This window comes from Daucus carota, chromosome 1 (genome assembly GCF_001625215.2).
Source record: "Daucus carota subsp. sativus chromosome 1, DH1 v3.0, whole genome shotgun sequence".
NCBI lineage: Eukaryota > Viridiplantae > Streptophyta > Magnoliopsida > Apiales > Apiaceae > Daucus > Daucus carota.
This window is the reverse complement of record NC_030381.2, coordinates 34,632,279-34,658,168: the sequence shown is the minus strand read 5'-3', so window position 1 is coordinate 34,658,168 and position 25,890 is coordinate 34,632,279. Positions and strand designations below refer to the sequence as shown.

The 25,890-nt window shown below is 33.5% G+C and overlaps 5 protein-coding genes across 6 annotated transcripts; 1 reads left to right on the top strand and 4 right to left on the bottom strand.

The window, feature by feature from the left end:
* Window positions 1-4,287: 4,287 nt before the first annotated feature.
* On the bottom strand, window positions 4,288-5,026 carry LOC108226561 (small ribosomal subunit protein uS9). The gene has a single exon (XM_017401538.2). It carries the CDS (start codon window positions 4,911-4,913, stop codon window positions 4,476-4,478), a length of 438 nt encoding a protein of 145 aa, XP_017257027.1. The 5' UTR covers window positions 4,914-5,026; the 3' UTR covers window positions 4,288-4,475.
* Window positions 5,027-10,683: 5,657 nt separating this feature from the next.
* On the bottom strand, window positions 10,684-11,909 carry LOC108226149 (2-hydroxyisoflavanone dehydratase-like). The gene has a single exon (XM_017401096.2). It carries the CDS (start codon window positions 11,795-11,797, stop codon window positions 10,835-10,837), a length of 963 nt encoding a protein of 320 aa, XP_017256585.2. The 5' UTR covers window positions 11,798-11,909; the 3' UTR covers window positions 10,684-10,834.
* Window positions 11,910-12,139: 230 nt separating this feature from the next.
* Window positions 12,140-13,376, bottom strand: LOC108226158 (2-hydroxyisoflavanone dehydratase-like). Its single transcript, XM_017401103.2, has one exon. The coding sequence runs from the start codon at window positions 13,238-13,240 to the stop codon at window positions 12,281-12,283; it is 960 nt and encodes a 319-aa protein (XP_017256592.1). The 5' UTR covers window positions 13,241-13,376; the 3' UTR covers window positions 12,140-12,280.
* Window positions 13,377-14,531: 1,155 nt separating this feature from the next.
* LOC108226325 (uncharacterized) lies at window positions 14,532-15,662 on the bottom strand. Its single transcript, XM_017401269.2, has one exon. The coding sequence runs from the start codon at window positions 15,570-15,572 to the stop codon at window positions 14,889-14,891; it is 684 nt and encodes a 227-aa protein (XP_017256758.1). The 5' UTR covers window positions 15,573-15,662; the 3' UTR covers window positions 14,532-14,888.
* A 3,692-nt stretch (window positions 15,663-19,354) lies between these two features.
* LOC108226021 (cyclin-T1-4-like) lies at window positions 19,355-25,790 on the top strand. 2 transcript variants are annotated; one of them, XM_017400984.2, is made up of 7 exons: window positions 19,355-19,604; window positions 20,228-20,793; window positions 20,902-20,983; window positions 21,271-21,405; window positions 21,697-21,872; window positions 25,125-25,270; window positions 25,490-25,790. In XM_017400984.2, exons 2-7 carry the CDS (start codon window positions 20,243-20,245, stop codon window positions 25,519-25,521), a joined length of 1,122 nt encoding a protein of 373 aa, XP_017256473.1. In that variant the 5' UTR covers window positions 19,355-19,604; window positions 20,228-20,242; the 3' UTR covers window positions 25,522-25,790. The 2 variants fall into 2 exon arrangements, with proteins under 2 accessions (XP_017256473.1, XP_063937343.1); XM_064081273.1 differs by lacking the exons at window positions 25,125-25,270; window positions 25,490-25,790 and adding an exon at window positions 22,368-22,644 and having other exon boundaries at window positions 19,379-19,604.
* The last annotated feature ends 100 nt before the right edge of the window (window positions 25,791-25,890 follow it).

Genomic DNA, 25,890 nt, shown 5'->3' with positions numbered 1-25,890 from the left:
CTTCGAAACAGAGCAAGAAGGATATTGATATTATAGCCAACTGCGGTAATGCTGTTCAGTATCACTTCTAAAGGTTAGTTGGTAAACTTGAAATTTAAGAGAAGGCCTGCAGATAATAATAATTACTATTATTAGCTCATAGCTTAGCCTGTGGATTTCTGTCAATAAAAGAAACACTTAGCTCAAAGACAATTACGAATATGAAAAGGTGGAAATGTCTTTTTACTGGGTAATATTCTGGTATAGGGCAGAAAAGTAATTTAAGAACATATGCCATTATACTCACGTCTCTGCTGGCATATTTCTAAACAAAATTATATGCAAGATCATGTCATAGGATAAATTGCAGAAATCTTAGATTCTAATTACTAGACACTCATAACTCCACTAATGCTTGATCTTCGATCTCTTATCATAGAGAAAGGGATATTTGGTAAGCCTAAACCATAACCTCTTATTCAGAGATTCGGAAGTCACATTTTGATCTTTTTCAATTGCAGTTTTAAATGTAAAAGCTTATACTAGACTTAAGTTAAAATCAAAAGCTTGGGGGATCTTAATTCTTTTTGTGCGTATTGGGATTTCGCGGATGAGGTAACTTATTTATAGAAGGAGAATGTCCTTAACATATCCTATGGTACCGGCCTGTCTTCTTTTGGAGAAGAATATTCGACTTTTTTGGTGTTAATCGTCATTATATAAAAGAGTTATTTTCATATTGGCTATCTTAAACTCGCATGACCAGATATATGCTAAAAAAAAGGTTTTGAAGATTAGCACTGTAACTGTTATCACTTATCACTGATTGAAGCTGCATACAAATTTGTTTGATATTCTGAAGGGTGCAGGCAATCAATCCTTTTTGCTGCTAATACTTCATGTTCTTTACCCTTAATATTATTTTGGTTTTCATGCTTATTTTTTCTTTATGCTAAATATTATGCAGTTTTACTGCTACTATATCGACAAAGATTTCTTTTGTCAGTCTTCGTTTCTTGCTCTTTATGAGATTATGCAGGTAATTCGTTGCAAACATGATCATTTGCTGAAAATGATTTATCAGTCATTATTGACTAAATTGGTGATTGCCTTTGGACTTTCAAGTGAGGTAAATAAAAATAGTTTTTCTACGGAACGGAGCATAATGATGTCCTCATTATGCTCCTGCATACACAAAAATCTCCACCAATACACTTCCTGCATCTAAACAAAAAGCAGTTGGTGTGTGCCCACTGGAAAAACTCTTATAAATTTATAATGCTTGAATGGGTTGGCTAAACTCTAACTGAGTAAAATCAATGATCAAGGGCAAAAGGTCACTGCAAGGCTTGTGAATCGGTGCTTTAGAGCAAGTCTACTGTGGTGTTAAAATATATATATAGTTATTATTATAAGACGGAATCGAAACGTGATGTTTGATATTAAAATAGAATTTATACTCTGACGATAGTTTTAAAATAGCATCAAATTATCTAAATATAGCTATTATTATTCATCCACCAAATCTTTAAATACATTGCTTTATCTATCAACATTATTTTAAGTATTAATTTTTCCCCTTGCATACTTATGTAACAGTTATAACAGTATCTATAAACATCAATTACTTGTATCGAAATGGTTGAATGTAGTTATGATGATGTACTTCAAATACATCAGTGTTCGTTCAGTACTAGAAAACTTGCATGCATACAAAAGAATTGTAAAACGATATCCTTTTGACACATCACTTGAACTATCCGATACAATGGAGTGCACTAGTTGAGACCATGCCTAGATGGCAATTGAATGCCTTGATCTTTTGGATCACAAGTTTTTCAAGTCCCGTGAAAATGCCAATAGAGTGGGAAAATGGGGGAGCTTTTTCTAAGGGGAGAATTGGCGGTATGGCTGGGGACTTGTTATGTGACTTGTTATTTTTGAACCGTTGGATGAATATCCAATCGCCAGAATTATAACAAATTTTTAGTACGTTCATTACTTTTTAACCGTTGGACACCCATTCAACGCTCCCCATTCGGTGGTTAAAAATCGCTAGTTGTGTAAAAAAAAAATGTTATAATGGATATTCATCCAACAACCTAAAAAATAGTAAACTACCTAACAAGTAACAAGTACCGTCTATGGCTAGACCAAAACCCTTCTAAATGAAGTAATATACTACTATACTGGGTGAAATGAAAGAAATCCCAACGAATGAAATCTATTTATACTTAAAAAGCAGGTAAATCTTCAACATTGTGGCTTCTTCATCCATTCATTTTCTAAAAACTACAACTATATTTTCTAACCTACTAATTCGAGAACTCAGAAGAATGTTTCATTCTCCACCGCCCATTTTCTTCTCCTCCATTAAAGTTTGCACTCCCTCATTTCTTCCCCCCTTCAAATTCAAATTATCCTTCTTCCAAACTCCATTATTTCTCTTTAACCTCGTCCATTCCATTCTCTCCTGCTCACCCGAACCAAACACGATCTCCATTGTTTCCTTCCATTCCATTCTCCCCAATCAAACAAAATTTCCATTTTTTCATGTTAACCTTGCCAATTTCATTCTCCTCGACAAAACACAATATAACTGTCTTTAAATACCGTCATGAAGTGCAGCTTAGCAGGTAAGTCCGTATCACAGTACCAGACTACCAGGTCCAACATATATCTAGTTTACACGAATTTGACTATGTTGGCGATTGTGAAATATTAAAATGATATAAAGTTTCATACTTAATGATCCATAAAAATTAAGAGTAAGAATATATTAGCAAAGATTGTTCTGCCCAAAAAAATTGGAAAAAAAATTGGCCTATGAATATGTAGTTATATTTTTGATTAGAACAATAAAAAGACTTTTCAAACTTATATAATAATATATATGTAGACCTGATGGAACACCACAAGTCAAAAAACTTCTAACCTTATAAATATATGAGAAAACATCTGTAGCACCTAGGACCTGGAACACTAGGTTGGATCTTAGACAATATAAAATTTAATTGGTTTATAAGAGAATCATACTGCCTTTACCAAATATAACAAACAATTATCATTTCACCATACAAGTTAATTACAGATATCTAACAGTTCGGATGTCAGACCCTGGTGATCTTGGCATATGAAGGTATGGAGGCTCTTGTTGCACGGGAACACAAGAACGATGTAACTCTCTCTCTACAAAGAAAGCCATCTTTTTATCCATACAATAAAGTTTTTACCATATAACAGATGAAGGTGTTAGTATTACCTCCGTTTCTAACTAGGATTTAACAAATAACAAAAAAGCACAGTGCTTGTGATCATCTAAAATCTAAATTATGTAAAAATTAACAAATACCAATGGTGGGATACTGTAATGTGATCAAATTTGTAATTAAGTATGTTACTGGTAGTACAGTGCAACAACAAAATTATACAGAAATAATATATACATATTTATGCAGAATGCAGATTACAGATAAACAGAGCAGAAGCAAAAATTTGCAGAAAACTGCAGAACAAAAAAGCACAGAAATTAAAACTGCAGAATGCAAGAAACACATAACCAGAAACAATTAACATATCAGTAAACACATTCTGCAGGAAAGTTGAAACAATAAGAAGTCAGGAAGTCAGAATGCTCAATCTGCAGCTCAAATAGTCGACCGCTTAGTCGACTAGTCAACAAGGTGACCAAAATATCGACATTCAGCTAGTCAACATCCGTTCATCCCATAATCGACTAGTCACGACTAGTCGAACCGACATGACAACCATGAAAATAATGATTCTGGATCAATTAACAAAACAATATCAAGCCTAGTACAAGGATTTCAAGCACATGCTAAAATGAGACTATATTATGCCTATATCCAAACATTCACCTAATATAGTATGTATATCCAGAACCTAGTAGGATGAGGTTCCACTCTAGAAAGAACAGGAATTTCCAGAGCTTCATGTAAAATGCACAACAATTGATTCTCACAAACTTATAGACAGGCATTCTAAAGCATCAAAAGCACAGAACGTGTAGTGATACAATCATACAAATACAAAAAAGAATCAATCATAATGCCCATCAACATTCCTATTACTTGCCACATAAATGATTATATAACAAGTATATGTCACTAACGCATAATAGTAGAATAAAAAACATACATCTAAAATGCACAATTCTACACACACAATACCACTTGTCCTATAAGCTAAATTAAATACTTAATTACTTTTGCACTACAATCACACATATGAGTATATGACTGCATCTATATTAGCTGAATGAAATCATCAAAAAAACAAACCATAATGTAATCTAAGAAAACACAAATATTATAGAAATTCAGGTGACAACCGATAATATCACAATATCCGAAACCAAAACTTAAAATACTAATCCATCAGTCATCAAAATGTGACAAAACATAACATTGGTAATTGAATTCAAAATCACTAAAATAGCAGCAAGCAAACCGATAAACGTCTCGGCTTTCGAGAAATCAACGGTAAGACTTCTGGAACCTTGCACGAGCACCACGACCTCCGAACTTCTTCGGCTCGCACCTTCTGGGATCAGCAACAAGCAAAGTCCTATCATACCTCACCAAAATATCCTTAATCTCCTTCTTCGACTCTTCGTCGACGAACTTCTGGTAATACGCAACCAGAGCCTTCGCAATTGACTGACGAATAGCGTAGATCTGCGAGGTGTGACCGCCTCCTTTGACGCGGATCCTCATGTCGACGCCGGCGAAGCGGTGGCGACCGAGGAGGAGGATTGGCTCGAAGGCCTTGTAACGGAGGATCTCCGGCTGAACGAGCTCGATTGGAACGCCGTTGATTTTGATCAAGCCGCGGCCGCGCTTGCAGTGAGTTACGGCGACGGCGGTCTTCTTCCTGCCGAAGCATTGAACTGATTCCGGTGGTGTTGCCGCCATGATTCTCTCTCTGTATCTCTCTCCCTCTGTGTCTCTCCCTCTCTCTCTGGAATGCGGAGGCTGAGTGTAGCTAGGGTTTTTGAGAGTGAACGTGAGGGATTTAATAGGGTTATGATATACTGGGCTGATCACTGATGGGCTACTTCAAGTATTACCAGTTTGATGAATATTGGGCTTGTTGAATACAGTGGGCCGAGAGAACAGTAGTCATGACTCGCGGCCAGATAAATCTAACTATTTTCATTGTGAAATCTATACTATTAGAGCATCTCCAATAGTCTCTTAAGTCATTCCTCAAATATAATATAAAATATTGACTCTTAACAATTTAATGTACATTCATCTCCAACAACACTCTTTATATCCACTCTTAAACAATATTTTATTATTAAATGAATAGGAGTACACTACTAAAGTGGAAAGAGAAAGTGGGTGCTTGTATTACTTTATAATAAAATATAACTTAAGAGGGAGTGAGAGACTCTTAAAAGAGAGGAGAGAGAATAGACTCTTAAGGTTTTGAAGAGCCTCTAAGAGTCTATTGGAGCTTCCATTTTGTTAATGCTCTCTATTTTTTCACTTAAGAGCTTGTTTAAAGAGTTTATTGGAGATGCTCTTATTACCTACTTATATATAATAAGCGTAAGGGAGATAATTTGGTCGCATGGTCCTATGGTCTAAAAGCTTATCATCCGTCGGATCGTATATTCAACAAATAAGCACCGTTAGATTAGAATAAAATTAGATTCTGTTCTATAAGGAAACTGACATCTACTTGCATGTTTATAATTTCTTTTCTAAATCCAAAACAAATTCTGTCTTTCATGTGTTTTTGGTTTTTTTAATCCAAAATAAATATTTCTTACAAATTTTAATTGTAGAATCGTATAAATCGCACCGTCACAAAATTATTTTTATCCATCGGATCGTATATTGAATAAATAAGCACCGTTAGATTAGAACAAAATTAACTTCCGTTCCATAAGACAACTGATATCTACTTGCATGTTTATAATTCCTTTTCCGAATCCAAAAAAATTCTGTATTTCACGTGTTTATGATTTTTTTTAATCGAAAATAAATATTTTCTACCAATTTTATTTGTAGAATCACATAAATCGCGCCGTCACAAAATTATTTTTTTCCAATATATTTTAAAATTAATAAACCCGATTTATGTGAGGAACGAATACAAAAACTTTTTATTAATCCAAAACAAATTCTACCATCTTATTGCATGTTTATGATTCATCTTCTTAATTCAAAACAAATTGTGTTTATCAATTTTAATCTCGAACCATAAAAATTTTTAGAAAAATATTTTAATCACATTATAATAATTCTAATATGAAATACATTTATAAATATAATCTAATAGGAGTTGGCGTCACATATTTTACTTAAAATAATTTAAAATTTGATAGAAAGAATTTAATACTTTGGCTTGATACATACAATTTTAATATATTATTTATAAATTAAATTTTTTTCACACCATTTAAAATATATTTAAAAAGTTTATAAATAATTAAAAAGCTCCCGTGCCTTGCACGGGCTATAAGCAAGTACTATTAAAGCCGAAACATTAAAAGTTTGGTCGGTCGGTACTTGGGCTGAATTATGGACTTTTATATAATCAATTATTAAAAATTTGATCGGTCGGCACTTGGGCCGAATTATGGGCTTTTTATATAATCAATTATCCTTTTTAACTAAAACTATTATCTTTTTTATATTTTCTAACTAAAAAATTCAAAATTTGAAAAATAACATTGGACAATGTGACAACTATCCTTTTTAACTAAAACACATTATGTTTTTCAGATTTCTAACTAAAAAACCGAATTACATACTTTATATATAATAAGCATAAGGGAGATAATTTGGTCGCATGGTCTTATGGTCCAAAGCTTATCATCCGTTGGATCGTATATTGAACAAATAAGCACCGTTAGATTAGAACAAAATTAGATTCTGTTCTATAAGGAAACTGACATCTACTTGCATGTTTATAATTCTTTTTCTGAATCCACAACAAATTCTGTCTTTCATGTGTTTTTGGTTTTTTTAATACAAAAAAAAATATTTCTTACAAATTTTAATTATAGAATCGTATAAATTGCACCGTCACAAAATTAGATTTATCCATCGGATCGTATATTGAACAAATAAGCACCGTTAGATTAGAACAAAATTAACTTCCGTTTCATAAGACAACTGATATCTACTTGCATGTTTATAATTCCTTTTCTAAATCCAAAACAAATTCTATATTTCACCTGTTTATGATTTTTTTTAATCGAAAATAAATATTTTCTACCAATTTTATTTGCAGAATCATATAAATTGCGCCGTCACAAAATTGTTTTTATCTAATATATTTTAAAATTAATAAGCCCGATTTATGTGAGAAACGAATAGAAAAACTTTTTCTTAATCCAAAACAAATTCTACCATCTTATTGCATGTTTATGATTCATCGTCTTAATTCAAAACAAAACTCTGTTTATCAATTTTAATCTCGAATGATAAAAAAATTTTAAAAAATATTTTAATCACATAATAATTCTAATATAATATACATTTATAAATATAATGTAATAGGAGTTGGCGTCACATATTTTACTTAAAATAATTTAAAAATTGATAAGAATTTAATATTTTGGCATGATACATACAATTTTAATTTATTATTTATATATTAAATTTTTTCACACTATTTAAAATATATTTAAAAAATTTATAAATAATTAAAAAGCTCCCGTGCCTTGCACGGGCTATAAGCTAGTACTATTAAAGCCGAGACATTTAGAGTTTGGTCGGTCGGTACTTGCGCCAAATTATGAGCTTTTTTATATAATCAATTATCCTTTTTAACTAAAATAATTATCTTTTTTATATTTTCTAACTAAAAAAACTCAAAATTCTAAAAATAATATTATACAACATAGCAACTACCCTTTTTAACTAAAACATGTTATCTTTTTCATATATTTAACTTAAAAACCGATTTTCTAAATAATAACACACATGCAACATACATATAAAAAAAATATTATTATTATCTATACTATACTATTAAAGTCGGAAATCAGAAGTTTGATCGGTCGGTATTGGGCCTAAATACGTGCCTATCTATATAACTAATTATTCTTTTTAATTAAAATATATTATCTCTTTTATGTTTAATACTAAAAAACTCAATCTTCTGAAATAACATCAAGCAACATAGTAATTACCTTTTTAACTAAAACACACTATATCTTTTAGATTTTCAAACTAAAAAAACCGATCAATTAACACGGATGACCAGTGTTGTAAAAAGCGGGAATCAGATCTAATCGGTAAAGACACCGAACAAGGATCAATCGAGGATTAATTTTATTGATCGGGGATTAATAGAATGATTAATAGAATAATCAAATATTTAATCCGTTCGGCGAGCTACGGAATAAGGATTAATCGATGATTAATCGTTATTAATCACCGAGTTTTAGAACAAGGCGGGCGACATATTTATAAAAATATTATATTGTTATATATAATTAATAATAAACCGGTGACACTTTTCCACTAAAATACATTAGTGTTAAATTTAAATACTCTAATGGTCTCAGTTTAAAAGTAATATTATAAATCTATATTATAATGTATATTATTATTATACTATTACAACTCGGTCGAGTTTGGTGATTAGGTTGATATTCAACCCACAGACCTCTTTAATTTATAACATGTTATGATATGATTTTCATTATCTATTAAACCAAACCATTAAAAATTAGGCGAGTATGATGTGTTGGTATTTGGGTTTATGTGTCTCTTTAACTTATAATATGTTCAATATTAAATTATTAATTTTTAACATTTTCATTAAAATATAAATGTTCGACCTAATTTTTAATTAGTCATTTGACGGGCCTAACTATTAAGAATTCATTCTGTCAAAAAAAACTATTAAGAATTCATTCAGCTGTTAAATAAAAAAAATATTTAACCACATTATTCTATCATAATTTTATTTTCACAATAAAATTAATTAAATTTAAAATATATACACTAAATACCAAATATTATATCCGGCCGTGCTTTGCACGGGTTATAAGTTAGTAAAGATAATATTGGGAAATGTATAAATTAATGCATTACATTATTAAAAATGTGAAATTATTAGTGTCTGGAAAACAAATTAATTGATACAATGTGTTGGTATCGAAGTTATAAAGTTTAACATCTATACTACATTATAATGAACAAATATTTATACCAAATTAAATTATAATGAACTAATATTAATACCAAATTCATTTTATAAGAAAATTCAAAATAAGTCCAACAGTGTCTTAAATCAAAACTCAATATATTTGAAGCAAATGAGTACTCCAACAATAGCATGTATCTTAATTTTTAGTAAATAAATTAAAAAAAATGATAATGTAATTAAATATTTTAAATGTTGACATTTTATTTTCGGATGCAAGACAGGTGAATATTATACGTTTATTGTTTGTGTCTTTGCCAACCACTCCGCTATTTGAAATTAAATTACTCCGTCACATTGATATTAGCCTATTAGGTGTCTTCGAGTGAATCGTGGTGTTTGTCTGGTGAAACTTTCGGCGCCGGTCGAAAGCTCTTTCTGTCTCTGTCCATATATAAGAACTGCAACTCACTAATACTTTAGAATCTGCAGATCGATTAGTATTCCCATTGAAAATAACAGATCGACTGTACAGTTTTACATAGAAATAAGTCTAATAAAAAATCTTCCGTTAATTAAATTTTATTTTATACATAGAGATTAGAGTATTGCGGATAAAATCCGGTTCTATTGTCTTTTAATTTCATCATATCCAAACGAATGTTGCTTTCTAAAACAAAGCTATACATGCACATACTTCATTCTTGCAGTCCAAATCATCAATACATCAACTAAGGGGTCATTTGGAAATCTGAATTAAAAATATCTGATTCATTATCCTATCTGAATGAGCTGAGCGGGTAAGTTATCTGAATTCAGAATCAATAATATCATTTGACAAATAAATTTTGAAATATCTGAATGAAATCAATTTACAATAGTACTCACTCTGTCTCAGTCAATTGTATACGTTTCTTTTTCATTACTCGACACACTTTTTAAGCCTCTTATAAAACATACTTCTACAACTTATTTTTAAGATTTTATTTTTTTGTATTAAAGTATAAATGTTATACTTTTATATAAAAAAAATCTTAAAAATAATTTATAGAACTATAGTATATTGAAGCATTAAAATCCGTGCCGCGCCTCCGTCCCCCAATGTATACTATTGACTGGGACGGAGGGAGTATTAAAAAATAAATTTGTTTAACGTAAAATATTTTTATAATTTTATAATGTTATATTTAAATAGAACATCATATAATTTAATAATAGTATGTTTAATAATATTTTTATAATGTAATAATATCATATTTTAATGAGCTTTGAGCCAAAAAAATTTAACTCCACTAAATTAACATTCGATACTGTAATATTATAACCATATGAGACTTCGAAATTTTATACATAATTTCACATCTTATTTTTTTTTATATGAGCTTATTATAAATATAAAATATTCTTTCACAAGCATACATTATTATGAATATTCAAAAATAATTTTGGTTGCAGATTAGACTAGTTACTTGTGCGCAAACAATGTGCTGAATCGCTGGGTTATAAACTCAACACGGAATCGCTCAGCAGTAACTTATCCATTATGCTCTCCTAAAGTTCAGTGACAAATAAGCTGAATGGCTGATGCGGTCAGCAGATTATTCATTAAGCATTAATCAGAAGTAAACAAATGAGCCCTAAGCATTCACATAAACACAAAATTACAAAATCCCTTCAAAAGAAGATAAACACAAAATCACAAAACATAGAATGACCAAAACTAACAAAGAAAAGCCGCCAAACGTTTGACCATGTCTTGTGCTTTCTCGCCGTCAAAGTCAAAAAAATGAAAGGCATGGCCCTCACCTTCCACTTCATACAAGTCCACTTCCCCTTTCCATCCACTTTCTTTCACTGCATTACAATAGTAAACTCCTCTTTCCCTCAGTTCATCCTTCGACGCCACACAGACAAACAACCTGTGACATTGAATCTGAGACAACCTCGGAGAACCATAAGCAAACGGATTAATCATGGGATTATCAATCCCTCCCTTCGCATCAGGATACACAAACATCCATGTCTCGTGTAATAATCTTTTTTCGACCAAACTCTCGTTTCCAAATAATTTTGAACCGCAGAAATAAGGCTGACACAGAACTAAACCGTAAATCTTCATGTCACCATGCAATGTTTCGATACCGGCCTGCATGGCCATGTTATGAGCTATATTAGCACCCGAGCTATCGCCGCCTAAATAAACTCGATTAAAATCACCGTGACGAATCAACCAAGGATCCTTTTTGGTGGTCTTGGTGGTGGTATTATGAGATGCGACCCATTGCAGAGCAGCCCAGCTGTCTTGATAAGCTATAGGCAAAGGATGCTCTGGAGCTAACCTGTAATCAACCGAGACCGCGATAACATTTGATTGCGAAACTATGGAATTTATGTATCGGTGACAGAGTATCGAAAAAGGCGATTCGATGCAAAAGCCTCCTCCGTGAAAGTAGACTAAAATCGGGAGTTTTTCGTTGGCTGAAGATGCGAGTTTAGGGAGGTATAATCGAGCTGAGATATCGGGTGTTATGGCGATATCTTTCGACAGAACGCCAGTAGTGTTGCCTAGGGGTGATGGCGGAGCGTGCGGTGAATTGAAGAACCGTTCCACCGTGCCGTCTTTGTAGACCCTGAGGATGGGTGAGAGCTCCGAGACGACCTCTTTGTTGTTGCTAGAAACCATTTCTGTTAGAATCTAGATAAAAGTTTTCTTGAATATCAATGACAAATAAGTAAATAACAGTGAAAGAAACAATGAGTTTCTGAGCACACACTTGCGGAATATATGTGGATCTCTTTGCTTAGTAGGTAATTTGTCGAATTTTTTAATTTATGATTTCTAGAACACGAAAGGCCAGCGCGTTTTTAATTCTTTTATACAAAAAAATACTTAGCATGCAGTTCATGTTTTTAGGGGGTGAAGACTTAAGTATATAGATGTAACTTATATGTTTAAACTATGGAGCAGCCACAAAAGTCAAGTCCGGTGAGAAACATAAACAACAGAAAAAAAAAACACCGATCATAACAAGGGAAGTGAACACGTTATTGACTTGTGGACTTGGCACAACAAGAAAAACAAAACCTGAAATTTCTTATGAACTACAGCTCCGAGCGCGGTATACTTAAAATAATGACTTATGACTTATACTGATCAGTAAACGAGTCATTTGATAAAATCAGCAAAGCGCTTCACTAAACTCCTGGCCTTGTCTGTGTCCGGATTGAAAAGAAAAAAGCAATGATCCTCTCCTTGGATTTCAATCACTTCTATCTCACCTTTCCACTTGCTCTGTTGCACACACTCAACATACTTCAGACCTCTGTCTCTCAACTCATCTTTCTCGGAGACGCACACCAGCAGCTTCGAACAGGCTAACAATGACAGACTCGGTGCTCCATCGATCCACGGATTGATCATCGGATTATCAATCCCGCCTGATGCATTCGGGTACGAAAAATACCATATCTTATAAGGCATCCTCTGTTCATGATCGTCACTTGATTCGGATTTTATAGTCTTCGACCCCCAAAAATAAGGATGTGACAAAAGTGCACCTAATATTTTCACATCACCGGCTAGATTTTCAACACTGGCACGTAACAACATGTTGTGTACAATATTTGCACCACAGCTATCTCCACCTATGTAAACCCTGTCAAAGTCTCCATGATTCTCAAGCCATGCATCGTCTGTTTTTTCTCTAGTGGAATGAGAAGCAACCCATTGGAGAGCTTCCCAAGAATCCTCATAAGCTGCGGGCAGAACGTGCTCGGGGGCTAATCTGTACTCAACCGAAATGACAAGAGCCTTGGCCTCGGAAGCTAGAGAGGAAATGTAGGTATGAAAGAGGGTTGAGAAGGCAGACTCGAAGCAGAAGTAGCCTCCATGATAATAGATAAAAATTGGAAGCTTCTGATTGTTATTGTCACGGAGGTTTGGGAGGTAAAGACGAGCTGAGACAGTGGTGGAAATGGTAATGTCTTTGCATGAAACTCCTGGAACGACTTCAGTGGATGGTGGAACAATCGGGGATGAGATGTAGAGTCTTTCCACGGTTTTGTCTTTGTAGAGTTTGATCACTGGTAGGCACTCCCTCTCTATTTCCTTCGTGTTGTTCTCCATGCCAAATGCTTTTACTTGAAGAAACTTCAATGAAGGAGCTTATTGCAGTGAAAGTAGACAAGTCTTAGTGAAATATAAGTCCTTAAAGGACCAATTTAACTGTCGTTTATGTAGTGATTTCATGCCAACTACAACAGTGAATGATTTTACTACTCAAGTACCGGTTCACTTTGTTTGTATGTTTGTTTCACCAACCAGTCCAACCCTAGTCTATTCTTGAGTTTGTCGGCAACAGAAATGTATCTACTTATTATGTCTTTCAAATGCCTAACATTTTGGTTGATGCCTAAAATTTGGTTGATCACATTTGTCACTGTTAGTAAGTAGTGAAAATGAAAAGTTCATCTGATGGTAATGCTACGAGTAACTAGTTTAATTCTTTAAAAACTGATCAAAATGAGTGTTATATCTACAGAACCCCTAATTAAAACCAGTGAAGTTTGTTTTTAGTCTAAAATTTTGCCAATCTAACCGGAAATATTAAGCCGATATAGGCCTGCAGACTGCAGTACAAAAGGGTGGAGGATATGTTCAATGTGATATATTAGAAGTCTAGAGCATAAATCTGCACTAAAGTTTAAAGAATTTACCCAATTTCCTTGATTGTACTTCTAGGACTTTGATTGTTTCAGAAGCAAGTAATTTTCTGTGCATCTGATATTAACTAGTATTGCACCATTCTTTTTACACTCATCTGATATCAGAACTTAACATCATACCAGTTACATTAAGAATCTTTGAAGTAGTACTATATACCAATTGAAGTACCAAATTGATTACTATCGACAATTTTTAGTCTGGAGATTGTTTATTTAAGAGTAGTAACATGCCATTCCCAGTTCAGTAGTCAGTCTTGACTCTTGATCCTGTACCCATCTGCAGGATTCTGTTCCAACGGAAACGTACATACATTTCCACAATTATTTCTCATATAATATCATTATCATGACAGGGTCATTCTAGATCTCGGGTCAACCATGGACCAGAAGCCAGAGTTATTATGCGTTAAAAGCTGAGAGCAAGAATGCATTATGTGCTCCAGCATTAAAGCTGATTGCTAGAATGCATTATGTGCTCCAGCATTAAAGCTGAATGCTAGAATGCACTATGTGCACGCAGCGCCACAACATGCAGAGTCTGTATTTTTTGTAATGGCAATTGCAGAAATTTAAATCCGTACATCCTCATGGGTCGCTGAGTCTTGAAACATCAACCTCTTGCTGTCGAGAGAAAATAGCGTTCAATTGGCTACAAAGGCACAAAGCTACACGTTTGATAACCTTAGGAGTTAGGCATTTCTAAAAGTCTTTGAGATACCACTGTCTATTATTTGCTATTACTGACTTGAAATTGAAAGATAAGTTCTTGTAGATCTCTAAGAATTTATCTTTGAGTGTGTTAATCTCACTATCTCAGTTCCCTACTACTTTATGTAATAATATGGCGATTCAGGCGAAACCATTAATATGGAAAATGTGAATCCAGAAGAACAAACTAAGCTATAATTACATTGTGATTCATCAGATCCACTACAAGTAACATTCTTAAATACATTAATAATAAGAATCTCAAGGAAGAACTTGACATGAATAAAGGAAAACCAAAATGAACACACTGCACAATCCTACTCATTTACACACCTTATTTTTCACTTTAGCTTCTCTAGTTTTCCTTTCTTGAAAGAAAATAGAGGAGGAAGGGCACTGTTACTTCTCTGAGTGCAAATTGGTACATTGATCATTGGCCTTATCCTCATAGTTGCTGATCTAGTCCTCTCCAGTCCTTTCTTAGTCTTTTTCACATGCTTCTCTTTATTTCCTGATTTCTCCTCTTTATTAGTGCCCTGTGAATCCACTAATGAGCTCGAAGATGATGACGATGATGAAGATGACGGTGACAACGTGGATGGTCGGTGTTTTTTGAGCCGTAGTAATTCTCTCCATAAAACTGTGCATGTTGGTGGCCTTGGAGAGGGATCATCATCAACAAACCAACTCCCTCTACTCTCTTTGTTTGAATCTTCAGCTTTTGCTTTCGCTTTCGAGCCATCATCGGATTTGAGAGTAATCTTTTTTATCTCATGATGCATTGGCCTATAAGGAAGTAGCTTCCCTTCAGAAAAGAGCTCATCAGCCGATAGCATTGTTTGGCTATCGGTAGAGAGAAACTCAAATGTTTTCTCTCGTTTGTTCTCATGCTCTTTCTCAACCGGAGAGATATTTATACTAGAGATGAAATTGTTATCAAGAAAATCAGACGAGAATGATATACGAGGACTCGAATTTGGCTCAATGGTTGTAGCATTTGTCTGGAGAGTTTCACTTGAAACCATTTTGTTATGAAGGAAAGAACAAGGTTCTAAGCTGTGTGATAACTTTGAAGAAGTTGCATGACTTAATGTAGTACATTACTATTGCATTATAAGGAAGAGAAGGTAGTGCATTAGTATTATTGACTTGTTGTCTTGTCACTTTTATCTGTCCATAAGTTAATTGTGTTAATAAATGTTAATGTAATTGGACAGTGAGAATATTAAAACCAAGTGGTCCTCAGAAGACAAAACTAGGGAGTTAAGGTTCTGTTTAGATTACAGGAACAGCACATGGACACGTTGAAAACCATGGACAAGATTCCTGGAAAGCTTAATGATTCTTGACAAGGTTGATGGAACTAGAAATGAGTTTTGGAGAGTTATTACAATAGTTGTATTAGTTTTCTCAACCAAGTTGTGGCAGACTGTATTTAGGAGTGGTGTAAAACTATGCACAGGTCTTGTGAGAAGTCTCTGTATTAGTGAATGTCTGGAAATTATAAACCAGCTGAGTTAGATTTAATTGAAAAAAATCAGCTGACTTTCATGCATCTCTTTTTTCAAGTAGTTTTGAATTCAATTCTGTTTTTTTACAAGAACTATGGAATCTTGAAGAAAACTGCCAAAGGAGCAGCTTAGTGGAAGACAATGACTGTCAACTCCACAGGCACACTATTTAAGATTTCAATCCTTGCTCTTTCATCTTGGTAGATACTACCTCTTTTCTGCAACTAAATGGGAAGTCCGTCTTCTAGCAGAGTCGATTCAAATTTTCTACATTCGACTATATTTAAATGACAGATATTACTCGTCACGTTGGAGTTTGTAACAAATTGTTAATTTTTTATAAGTGATAATTTTGCAAGAAAATAATATGTATAATAACTTGACAAGAACAGAGTAAAATGGAGGTCAGGGAGGTTATTAGGAAACGGGATTTAAGTGTGAATATCTGAAAGTGTTCTTCGCTTAAAAGGCACTTATCATAATAACATGGGATTAGAGTCTTAAGCATGTGGTCACATGAGCCATATCCTATCTTGTTAAGTGCTGACAGGCCATTAACGAGCCAAATCACAATTATGTGCAACATTATTAACCGCAGTGACCTTATCGTTTACTCAGAAAATGCTGGTTGTTTGCAACTATATATGTACGACAACATTATTGTTATCTTCTGCTGCTGCAGAAGTGAGTAGGATGATCCATATTTCTTTACATTACCTAAAACCTAAAAGTCTATTATCATCGAGTTTTAGTCAAGGGAAGGGACCAAGCTACGACATAGTATTCACATATCAGAATGAATGAGAAGAAGGGATGGTATATCCTGTAAGCACAATGACAAACCAGTCAGTTGGCTACTACTGTACTTTCCAGCTAATTATTCATCAAGTTACTTGGTGTGCGTGCTTTCTTGATCAAGGATCGCAAGCTGTATCTAGAATCGGTGACATACACTGCAGGTATTGGTGTATTACAGCACTGAATGTTTGAAATGTAGTCGTATGCATGTTAAATTGTTCAAGTAAGAAACTTGCGTATAATCTAAAGTTTTGAGGAAAATATTACTGCGAAAATACTAAATGGTTCTGGTCCTGACATACTTGGTCATACGTTCAGTGGGAAAGAAAACGTTCGTCAATAAAAAATTGCTTTCTCTCATATTATTCACGTCCGGCATTTCTTTGTGCCGGATGTGTGCGAGTATGAGTGTTATGAACCGAGTGACAAAGTTGAGAAAACTTCTCGCGTGGTCCTTTAAGACTTTGAAAGAGTGAAAGTTTTTGCCTCAAGAAGAATGGCCAACGAAAAAAGAAAGACAAGGATTAAAGTTACAAATCACTGAAATGCCCCACGGCAGGCTTTATGCCTGTGGTTTGTATATAAAATTCATTCATCCTCCACTTTTGTTAGGGTTATATCATATATAGGATGTACAAACAAAAACTTGCTTGAGTTTATAGAATGTTTTATTATTTTTTTTTTGAAACCAAGAATGTTTTATTATTTTTGATAAAATTTTGGTATGCCAGTCAATTATAAGATATTTATTGAATAATTAAAATAAGAAAAAGTCTATTTCTGACAATAATGTATTTTAATTTATCCAAAAGAACGTCAATTTGGAAAAAAAATGTAAACCGTTACGTGTTATTGGAATGTTCATATGTTAGTTTTTTAAATTAGATATTCTTGTTTAATATTATTGGAGTGTAAATGTTTAATTTTTTTAAAATTAGTTTTTCTTATTTAATCAAACATGCTCAGGATAATGGAATCTAAATTTGAAAAACTATTTAGTGTTGTGAAAAGCACAAGTCAGTTTTGAGCGAGAGAAGAACCTTGTAGCGCTTAAGTGGTAAAACGGACGGATTTTTAAGCCGGTCGATAAGTGTATTAATAAATATAATTAAATATTTATTTATAACATTAATATACTTTAAAATAATATTATGTTGTGATAAGAATTTAAATTTTTAATATTTTTGATAAAATATGTATTTTTAATTAGTATTTTAATATATTATAGTTTTATTATAAAAAAATTAAATTGAAAAATTAGCAAGTCAACATCGTTTTGATTCAATTAGCTGTTTGTATAAAAGTGTTTGGGAAATAATTGTTGGCTGATAACTACTTAAACACACAAAATGACTAATAAGGACACTAAAATATATTAGAATTAAATAACAATCATTCGTTTTGTTTAATGCATGAATATTGATACCAATTTTAAAATTTTGAGTGAAACTCAATTTTTTTTATTTTAAAATACTCCTAGAATATTCCTAAAATTCTTATCACCATTTTGCATTCACCAACACTCAAACCTGTATAAGTATGATTTAATTGATGGGAGGATAAAATATCAATTTTATTAACTTATCCCAAACTTCTAATTGACAAAACTCCTCAAGGGAGTTTTTTCAAAAAGGCGTTGCAATATCTTGAATATTTGTGCGGGACGGTGGAAAAACATTCACTAAACTTGGTGGCGGCAATAGTGCTAAATAACTTGGTGAATTAGGGGTGAATTTCTCGGTGAAGATAAGGATAAAGGTTCTGAGGAAGAGGATGAATGGGTTGCGAGTATTTGTACGAGGCATCAATGGAGGACATCCGAACATAAGATCGAAATCCAACTGTGTGGGCTCCAATTTAAGATGGAAACAGTTTCCATTACCCTCGTCAATGATTGCGTCTTCTGTTAATCGTTTTTTCCCGCTAATGGCCGCTTTTTCTACAGGTGAGTATTGTGTGAATAATACTACGAACTAAGGTACTATCTCAAACTCACACATTATCTTGGATATTGTGCACTAAATTGGGGATCTTCACGAAAATGGTTGCTTGCATTTTATCCTCACCGGACCCTGCTCTATGCGAGATATACGGGTATGTTTTGTTTCAAAAAAAATAATAATTAATATATTATTTAATTATTTATTTGAAAAATTTTATATTGAAAAATCAAATTTTAAAAATCAAGTCAGACATGTTATAGGGGCCGTTTGGGTAAGATTAAAATAAATGCTTATTGCTTAAAATAAATAAGTGGAGTAGAAGTTAGAAGCAAGATAAGACTTATAAGTGATTAAAGTGTTTGAGAAATAAGTAGAAATTCTGAAACAAAAGCTAGCATTCATAGCTTTTTATAAATGTTTCTTGACTTTTTACACAAACGGTACGAATAAGTGATTCTAATTTATAAGCCGAGAAATTCGGCTTAAAATGAGTTGCCAAACACCCACATAGATTGTTATTTTTTTTTTTTTGAAATTGATTGACCGAATCGGAGATTATTCGGATTTAATACCTAACTGAAGACGCTCCTCGTTCACGCGATACATGTGTATATCCTCTCGATTTACTTATTCCCTTTAAACCAACTGAGCCCATCTCTCTTTTCTTTGTTCTGTTGAAAATATACGTGTATATCTATCTCTATATTATATATCGTCATAAGTTCCCTTCAAATCCTGAACCTAAGTAAACTTCTCTTCAAAGTTGCGATTAACACTTCTTAGATCTCGAATACTTCACAACCAGGTACCTAATTTTTCTATTTTGTCATTTTTTTTGAATTTTATTCGCGTTTTTTGCGTTATTTAGATGTTAAAATTCACGCTATTGATTCTGATTCACGTTTTTGTGTGTATAGGTGCGATTTGGTTGAAAATCTAGGTTTTTAATGTGTAGATTAATCTAGATATTCTTCTAGACTAATTTGATTCTGGATTGAATTGATATGATGCAATTTGAATTATGAAGGCGATGTTTCGATGCGTATGTGTTTATAATTTATGTGAATTTCCGTTTCGATACGACTTTTTGAGGAAAAAGCGATTAGATGCTGACATGAATAATTCGATATCCATGTACGGTGTTAAAACTTAATGATGAATGTGTTTAGATTTTGTTTATATCTTGGCTGATTGGCGGAGTTGTGCTTATTCCTTGTTCAGTTATTGATTTTTATGATCATGATCTTGAGAGTTTTGTCAGCCAATATGATTATGAGCTCTTGACTTCAATTACATGATGATATAATTAAATATAAAGCTTAATATTTGTGTTATTGAATTTTAATGCCTGCAAAATAATATCTGCTTTGGATTTTTTATGCAAAGCAGAATATATCTAATTTGATGTTCTTGTGTGCTTTTTTGTAGGCTATCTGCAAAACCATGGCTCTTGCGCAAAATTATAGGTCTCAAGCTGGACCCTTTCGTGGTGACCGCAGGCCTTCTTTTAATAGAAATCACCATCATTTGAGTACCAACATGGCACCTGCTATTAACAACAGCTACAATGTCCCTGGCAACTTTGTATTCAACTATGATTATTCTTATGATAACCCAAGAAATTTCAGGGAGCATAGCAATTACAGTAAATATGCCGAGGCTAATGCACCTGCTATGAAAAGGAGAAAAACTTCCACTTCTGGCTGGGAAAGTAATATGAGACCGTATATCCAACCTTATATTTATGAAAATGGTCCTTCAGCAAACAGGAACAGTTCTGTTAGTATGGGAGGTACAAGACCTCATGCAGATCAACCTCCTAGCTGTAAACGTGACCGTTCAAGTTTTGAAGATGAGGATTTGGTGTTTATGTCGAGGGATGAAATTGAGAGATGCTCCCCTTCAAGGAAAGATGGAATCGATGCACTTCAAGAGACCCGCCTGCGATATTCATATTGCAATTTCCTTCAGAATCTTGGAATTCAGCTAGAAATGTAACTTAATTTATTCTATTCTATTTAATCCTTCTATATGTTGTCCGGATGTACTTGCCTATCAAGTTTGTTATTGGAAACTGACGATGTTTTTGGAATTGTGTGCAGACCGCAAACTACTATCGGAACTGCTATGGTCCTGTGCCACCGTTTTTTTGTTCGAAAGTCTCATGCGTGCCATGATAGATTTGTGAGTATCTGGATTTATAATCACAGAAGTTGATATGCAGATTGCAGAGTCTGTCTTTCCTTTTTTTTTTTTTTTCATAAATATGTTATACTTTCTAAAGATTCTAATTTCACTTGATATTACATCCTTTTTAAAGTTGATACTGTCTTTATGAAGGACATATTACAAAAATATTGTAATGATTTTTGATACAGCATCTGCACACAATTTTTTTTCTTGTTCTTTATATCAGTTACCTGCAAAAATTCCTGATCTGCAGTACATTCTCAACTTGGTTTATTTTGCAGCTTATATCTACTGCTGCTCTTTTCCTTGCTGCAAAGAGTGAAGAGACAGCATGCCCACTGAACAACGTATTGAGAGCTTCAATGGAAATTCTTCATAACCAGGACTTTGATCTACTCTTGTACCGTTTTCCAGTTGTGAGTATCTAAAGTACCTTTAAAACTATGTGCAACTTACTTCCATTTTCTGGGGTGGACTTGGGGAACGTGCTGTCTTGAGGCTTTTTTCATGGAAAAAAGCACACAAAAATTATCTCTGCTTACTGACTATTATGTTCCTACGTGTCAAGTATTATTCCTTTGAAACTTGTTTGAGATTGTCTTGTTCATATATCATATCTGCATCATTTTATTCATTCTAATAATTGCAAAAATGTGATTTTTTTTAATTATCAATATGTTTCTCTAATTTGTGTTGCTCTTAAACAGGGCTGGTTCGAACAGTACCGCGAAAGAGTGATCGAGGCTGAGCAAATAATATTGACAACTCTGAATTTTGAGCTGAATGTGCAGCATCCATATGCCTCTCTTACATCTACACTTGATAAATTGGGCCTGTCCCAATCATTTTTGGTGAATCTGGCACTTAGCTTGGTTAGCGAGGGGTAAGCCTTGTACTGTTTCCATTTTGTACCTAATTTAACGTTCTGATCTGTAGGTAATATTATTAGGTTATCTCTTCCTTTATCTACTTGTGATTGTTGATAATGCGATCAACAATTTTTGTGAACAAATGCGACTGTGCTTACCACGATGTTGTATGTTAGAATTTGACCCACCTTCCCTTGAAGGTCACCTACTGTGGGGTATTTTGATTTGGCACATGTGCATTTTGCGGCAGAAAGATTTGTGCCGGACTAAAAAGCCATTTCATGCATATTTTGTCATCAGCTTTGAACTATGCACTGGCGATTGTTATGATTTTAATCAAAATTAAACATCTGTTGAGGCTTGGGTATACTGCTGTGGAGTAGTTGGTCTCTTTTTATCCCCATTTTTTATTATGTCTCAAATGTATCCAGTATATGTTTTTAATTACTTATCGACGTCGTCATTGTAGCATGCTATATTGATTTGTTTGGATTGACATACAATTGCAGGGTTTATAGAGGATTAGCGTGCTCGCCTGTATGAATGATATTCTTAGCTGGTGGTTGATATGCTGTTCTCATAAAGTTTTTTATTCTCATCTGAAGTTGATCCTGGGATGTGTTGTGTGGATGCCTTTTACATACGTTCACATTATTAGGCTGTACAAATAGCTATAGAAGATTCAAGTTCTTATAAACCAAGTTCTGCCAAATGCTTTTTACCAATACTGTTTTCAAGGAATGTGGCTCCAGGGATATTTGTGGGAATATACGTAAAGTTATATTCTATCTACTATTCCTGCCTGTGCGCATAGGGTGCTGATGAATATGACATCTACTTGAGAAACTGATTCATGAGTCCTTCTAGGCGTCGCGGTTACATGATTCGACTTTCTATAACATGCGTCTGGCCTAGACTTCCCTAAAATCGTTCTTGCCTTGATGTATTCTTCCTAAAAACAGAAAGATCAACAAGATTGATTGGTTCATCTGTTAAAATTCCCTATAATGGGTCCATGCCCTCCTAGATTTCTGGGTTCCGGTAATAAGATAGATACAGGAATAGTGGAAGCTGTGTTGGATCAACTCCAAGCATGCTTTTATGTGGGGTTTTAGGTCTTCAATTAGCACCAATATATCTAGCATAGTGCAGATATAGTTATTAATTGCAGAACTCAGGTTGAAAGCAGAAACTTCGTTAACTTGTGAACAGTTGACTTCTAGCTATTGTGTCAAATAAACATATAAGTGGAGAACTATAATGGGAGAGCTTGATATAGGCAATCTTTACATGTATGATTGAACCATAGAGATGGGAATGGTTCGGTATTAATCTCAACATAGATACAGCCAGATATATGCCGAAGTCATCAGGGAAGGTAATATTAATTACTGAAGTTTTGTCATGGGAAAATGAGGGGTCCTTGACCTACAGGGGGGGACTATAAATAATTACAGTGCGGGGAAATATGTGTCCAAATACTTGTGTAGGTATGCTCTACTAAGATAAATACATTTGTTTTGTAAAAAAAAAAATCTCTAATTGTTTTTTTACTAAGATATATACATTTTACTATTAAAAAAGAATCTCTGATGTTTTACTAGTCTCTAGTATCCCTAGAGAATGATAAAGAAAATTTGAACTGGTTATCAGTATACAGTACTGTTGTGCTACAAATCTGAATCGCAGTTTAAGGTATTGTTTATGTATTTATGCCTATTATTTAAATGTTTTGTCAAGATATTCAAATTTTCTCTATCTTTTACAAACAACTTTTCTGACTGCTTAAAGCTTTTTGTAGGGAAAACTTGACATTTGAACACGCTCACTCACCTTTTAGGTGGCTAACTTATGATGCAGATTTTTTCACCTAAATAGTTATACTCCTTTCAGAATATTTTTATTTGATTATTATTTATGAAAACAGATATTGATGATTTGGTTTTATTTATCATTGTTAATTTTGGAATTTTAGATCAGTCTATATCTAGTATCCTGGTTCCTACTTGGAATTGTTAATTGTGCACAATATGACTAATTATGTTTTTTTTGACGAAATGACTAATTATGTTTAAGTTAGTTACCTTGTTTCTTAATTTAATTTTTTAACTCACAACAGAGTTGCACGAATCACTTAACTTCCCAACTTTGGTAAGTTCACAATTTATTAAGTTTGTATAGTCATTGTGATGTGATCTTCACAAATATTGGTTTGTACTATTTTTTTTTTATATATGTGTGTCAGTGTGTGTATATTTATATAAACTTCTTCACTCATTTTCCAAAAAAAAAAACTAATTTGAGTTTTGCACTTAATTATTGAGCATTTAACTCTCTTGTTTCTGTTGATGTATTTGGTGGTACATGCCTAGCGTGGAGCTTGACCATTGTGTCGCGGAAATATGTGCAGCTTGTAAAAGAAGTAATGAGAATATTATACAGTAGTATGTCAACTAATGGGGCAAATCTAGTTGGAGACTCAAAATATTAGGTTTTTAATGGAAAGCAGAACTTTTGGCTCTGGATATAGATGGAACTTCCGGTCTGGAGATTTTCGTCACTTCCAGGAAGCAATCTCGTCACCTTTTTTTTATTCCTCGGCCAAATTATTTAGATATACCATAGATGTGTCAAGAGGATCAAATCAAATCCTTGATGTTCTGTTTGTTGTGACAGACTGCTGAGCAGTAACATGTCACTTGTACTTGCTCTACACATGCACCTGTTTCTAGTTAAAGAAAATTGGAAGTTGGCCTTCATGTTCAGTCTAGAAACAGTACATACTGGAAATTCTTTAGTATTTAATGTCCCTATGCATCAGTTTTTTCCACTTATTTAAATTGAGCAAGTTGCTGGAGTTTAGAAATTCTGCTGCTATTGAGCTGGGAGTGGAAGTTGGTGTTCTATCTAGATTGCTTTATGATGTTTGCTATATTTTACATATTATCAACAATTCTGCCGGAGATCCTGGAATTAATCCACCTGTTGCTGCTTCCATAGTTGGTAAGGGAAATTATTTGTCTTACTACATCTTGGGACTCTGTCTTGGACTAAATTTATTTCGGTCCACCACATAATTTCGTATAGTCATAGCAGCAATTTATAAAAACGTGTGCTGATATGGTTTGTGTTTTGTGTGACAATGTACTGTGTTGCAAGAAATCTTATTGTCGCAAGATGGTTTGTTTTATCATTCAATTTCTTCTCTGAGCAATGCTCAACATCCTACTGAATTTTCTGCTAACCTGGAGTGTGTTGTTTTATAGGCTTCGGAGCTCTCTTTGGCTACAGTTCAAACCTCACCAGATAGCTGCTGGCGCTGCGTATCTTGCTGCAAAATCTATGAACATGGATCTTACTTCGTCGCAAAATGTGTGGCAGGAGTTCCAGACACCGCCCTCTGTACTTAAAGGTATACATCTATCAAACCCCTACTCATAACATAAATATATTTACTTGCAAGTTTTTATGCACTCCTCTGGCTTGTATAATATTTCACATTCAAGCTATTGAGACAAGTTAGGTTATCAATATTTTTGCAATCAATATAAATTTTTATGAATTACTCTCTTGTAGTCTTGTATAAAAGTTATAACGTTTGGCATTTGGTTTACTTTTTTTCTTTGATCAGATGTCGTGCAGCAATTAATGGAGCTCTTTTAGATGGTATGGAGGACAAAGTGTATCGCACTTGTGTTCTTTGGGTATATGTTAGTGCAGTATATCATTCATATACGAGATGTACTTTCTGAGATCGTCATGATTAGGTGCATGTAAAGACTATGCATGAGAGTGTGTAAGAGATGCTTAGTACTGATTGTAGATTATTTCCATCTGTGCTCAAGAGAGTTCAAGAGATGTTCCTACTATTGTAGAAAATTTCAATATATAATACATGTTGGAGTGAATGAAGGATGAACTTTGTTCGGAAATGTTATTTCCAGATCATTTTGCATTGGAGACTTGGAGGTTATAAATTTTAAATAGATTTTTAGGATCTAAATCTAAATACATGTTTTTTTTCATCTGTAT

Bases quoted from the DNA above. Each gene is read 5' to 3' on its own strand.
- LOC108226561 (XM_017401538.2), bottom strand. From the start codon at position 4,913: ATGGCGGCAACACCACCGGAATCAGTTCAATGCTTCGGCAGGAAGAAG.
- LOC108226149 (XM_017401096.2), bottom strand. From the start codon at position 11,797: ATGGTTTCTAGCAACAACAAAGAGGTCGTCTCGGAGCTCTCACCCATC.
- LOC108226158 (XM_017401103.2), bottom strand. From the start codon at position 13,240: ATGGAGAACAACACGAAGGAAATAGAGAGGGAGTGCCTACCAGTGATC.
- LOC108226325 (XM_017401269.2), bottom strand. From the start codon at position 15,572: ATGGTTTCAAGTGAAACTCTCCAGACAAATGCTACAACCATTGAGCCA.
- LOC108226021 (XM_017400984.2), top strand. From the start codon at position 20,243: ATGGCTCTTGCGCAAAATTATAGGTCTCAAGCTGGACCCTTTCGTGGT. The intron at 21,406-21,696 runs GTGAGTATCTAA...GCTCTTAAACAG, and splicing joins TCTTGTACCGTTTTCCAGTT to GGCTGGTTCGAACAGTACCG. The intron at 25,271-25,489 runs GTATACATCTAT...TTCTTTGATCAG, and splicing joins ACCGCCCTCTGTACTTAAAG to ATGTCGTGCAGCAATTAATG.